The 2344-nt window shown below is 41.6% G+C and overlaps 1 protein-coding gene across 1 annotated transcript in view; it reads left to right on the forward strand.

Annotated features, from left to right (window-relative positions):
* Nucleotides 1-605: 605 nt before the first annotated feature.
* Nucleotides 606-2344, forward strand: part of CSUI_005195 (pyruvate carboxylase) — a gene marked incomplete at its 3' end in the record, with an annotated part of 6118 nt that continues 4379 nt past the window's right edge. Inside the window, exon 1 of the mRNA XM_068065373.1 lies at nt 606-1209. Within this exon, the coding sequence (XP_067922650.1) occupies nt 672-1209 (538 nt within the window). The remainder of the gene's footprint in view (nt 1210-2344) is intronic.

Here is a 2344-nt window from a genome sequence, read left to right on the forward strand (position 1 = left end):
CGATCAGTTTCGAGCCATCTATTATGTGTGTACGTATGTGTGCATGCACGAGGTGTAGGTGTTTTTTTTTCATCGGGAAAGAGAAAGACTCGAGTGAGGGAGAATTTCTTTCTCATCGTAAAGAAATATTTGTTCAACAGGAGAACAAGAGAATAGGCATTTATCCTGGTGTATATACATCTCTCTCTTCTATCCTCTCCCGTCAGAGAGATAAAGAGAGAGTTTCACGACGTCATCTTTATCAATATCTGAGGCCATTCATACACACATGTGTATATCTACACATACATATGTATTTCTATATCTTCAGCAACATCTACTACGTCCTCCTCCTCTTCTTTTTTCTTCAAGACAATGCTTGCGAATAGATGCCTTCTATAGGCAAATCAAAGCAAAGCACCCAAACACCTTCCATGCATTCTATCCCCATCCAACAGCTCCTTCTCTACTTTCCTTCTTTCTCATCTTCAACTCTCTTCCTTTCCTTTCTTTCTCCTACCTTCTCCCTACTTTCTTCTTCTCTTTCCTGTCCCTCATTCTTTCTTTCTCCTTCTTCTTCTTCTTCTCTTTCTTCTCTTTTCTTTCTTTCTTTCTTGTTTCCCCAGAGCGAACTGAAAGAGGCCTTTGAGAGAGCGACAAGTGAAGCGAAAGCGGCCTTTGGCAATGGGGCTATGTTTATAGAGAAGCTCATCCAGAAGGGCGTCCATATAGAAGTCCAGATCATGGGAGACCACTATGACAACGTCGTGCACTTCCATGATCGAGACTGTACTATTCAGCGCCGCCATCAGAAAGTGATCGAGATCGCTCCCGCTCCTTTCTTAGATTCTTCTTTACGTGAAAGAATTCTAACCGACGCTGTGAAGCTGATGGAGTATGTTGGCTATCAGAATGCAGGGACAGTCGAATTTCTAGTGGAAGGGGATCGCCACTACTTCATTGAGGTGAATGCTCGACTACAGGTGGAGCATACCGTGTCTGAAGAGATTACGGGGATCGATCTTGTCAAGACACAGCTAGCTGTGAGACAAGGTGTCTCATTGCCGAGTCTAGGCATCACTCAAGATAGGATCGATGCGTGTCTACAGAAGGACGTCAATACAGGATTGAGAGGACCCGTCGCTGTACAGTGTAGAATTACAACGGAGGATAGTCAAAGAAACTTCCAGCCTTCAACGGGAAGAATTGATCTCTATCAACCTTCTACAGGTACGTACAGGGGGGGGGGAGAATAACGCTCGGAAAGAAAGAAAGAGAGGGGGAGAGGATAAGAGAAAGAGAGAAAGAAAGAGTTAGCCATCCAGAGAGCAAGAGAGGAAAAAGCATACACGTGTTCGAAGAATGTATGGGGAGATCTATATAGGGTGTAGATACATTCATGGTATGTATGGACTGGATATATGTATCATTTGGATCATCTACAGAGAGATATATATACAGATATAGAAGTCTATCATGCAAATTGGATGTATGTATCATATGTATCTTATGTGTGAATTCAATCGTAGATCTGTCTTTGGCTGGGTGTTCATCGTATGTACAGCGTATGTTAGGTGTATGTACAGATACGTACTGAGGCCAGGGAAGATACATGTAAAGGTGGTCTCTATGTGATATAACCTTTCTATGTATCTCCGGTATCTATATGATATGAAGACTTCATCTATCAGGAGAGCTCTCAAGATGTGCGTATATGTGTATGTATGGATGAAAGACAGGCGTTCTTTCTTCTTCACTTCAATCCAGGATTTGTATGTAGACTCTCGTTTCTACCCACGTGTACAAATAAGAATCTTCACGAGGTGTATGATGTGTAGATAGATGCGTCTAGGCTTTCTTACTTTTCTATGCAGACATACACAATAGATACAGATACATGGATGAGTATGTAGACAGGTATAAAGATACGTATGGTAGGAAGGGAGTAGCAGAACCGTGCCTCTCTGTCTAGCAGGTTGATTGATAGAGAGGTAAATTTTCCCTGAAGTGTTTTGACGTCAAGATATGAACTTGGAAAACGAAGTGAAGAGAATGAAGAGAAAAGAACGGAGACGAGACAAGCAGTAGACAAAGAAGGAAAAGAAAAGAAGAGGAGTGAGGTCTCTTCATATTCTCCCATCTATCCATCTGGTCTCCTCGCCTTAGAGAAGACTTCCAGTCTCGCGACTACATACAATGTTTTGCTTCCGTGACGAGGAAGGCCATTTACCCATCTATCTATCTCTCTTTAATCTATCTATCTTTAATCTATCTACCTATCTATCTAACTTCGATCTATCTCTAATCTATCTATCTATCTTTAATCTATCTATCTATCTATCTATCTTTAATCTACCTATCTATC

Source organism: Cystoisospora suis (genome assembly GCF_002600585.1).
Source record: "Cystoisospora suis strain Wien I chromosome Unknown contig_2505, whole genome shotgun sequence".
Taxonomy (NCBI): Eukaryota; Apicomplexa; class Conoidasida; order Eucoccidiorida; family Sarcocystidae; genus Cystoisospora; species Cystoisospora suis.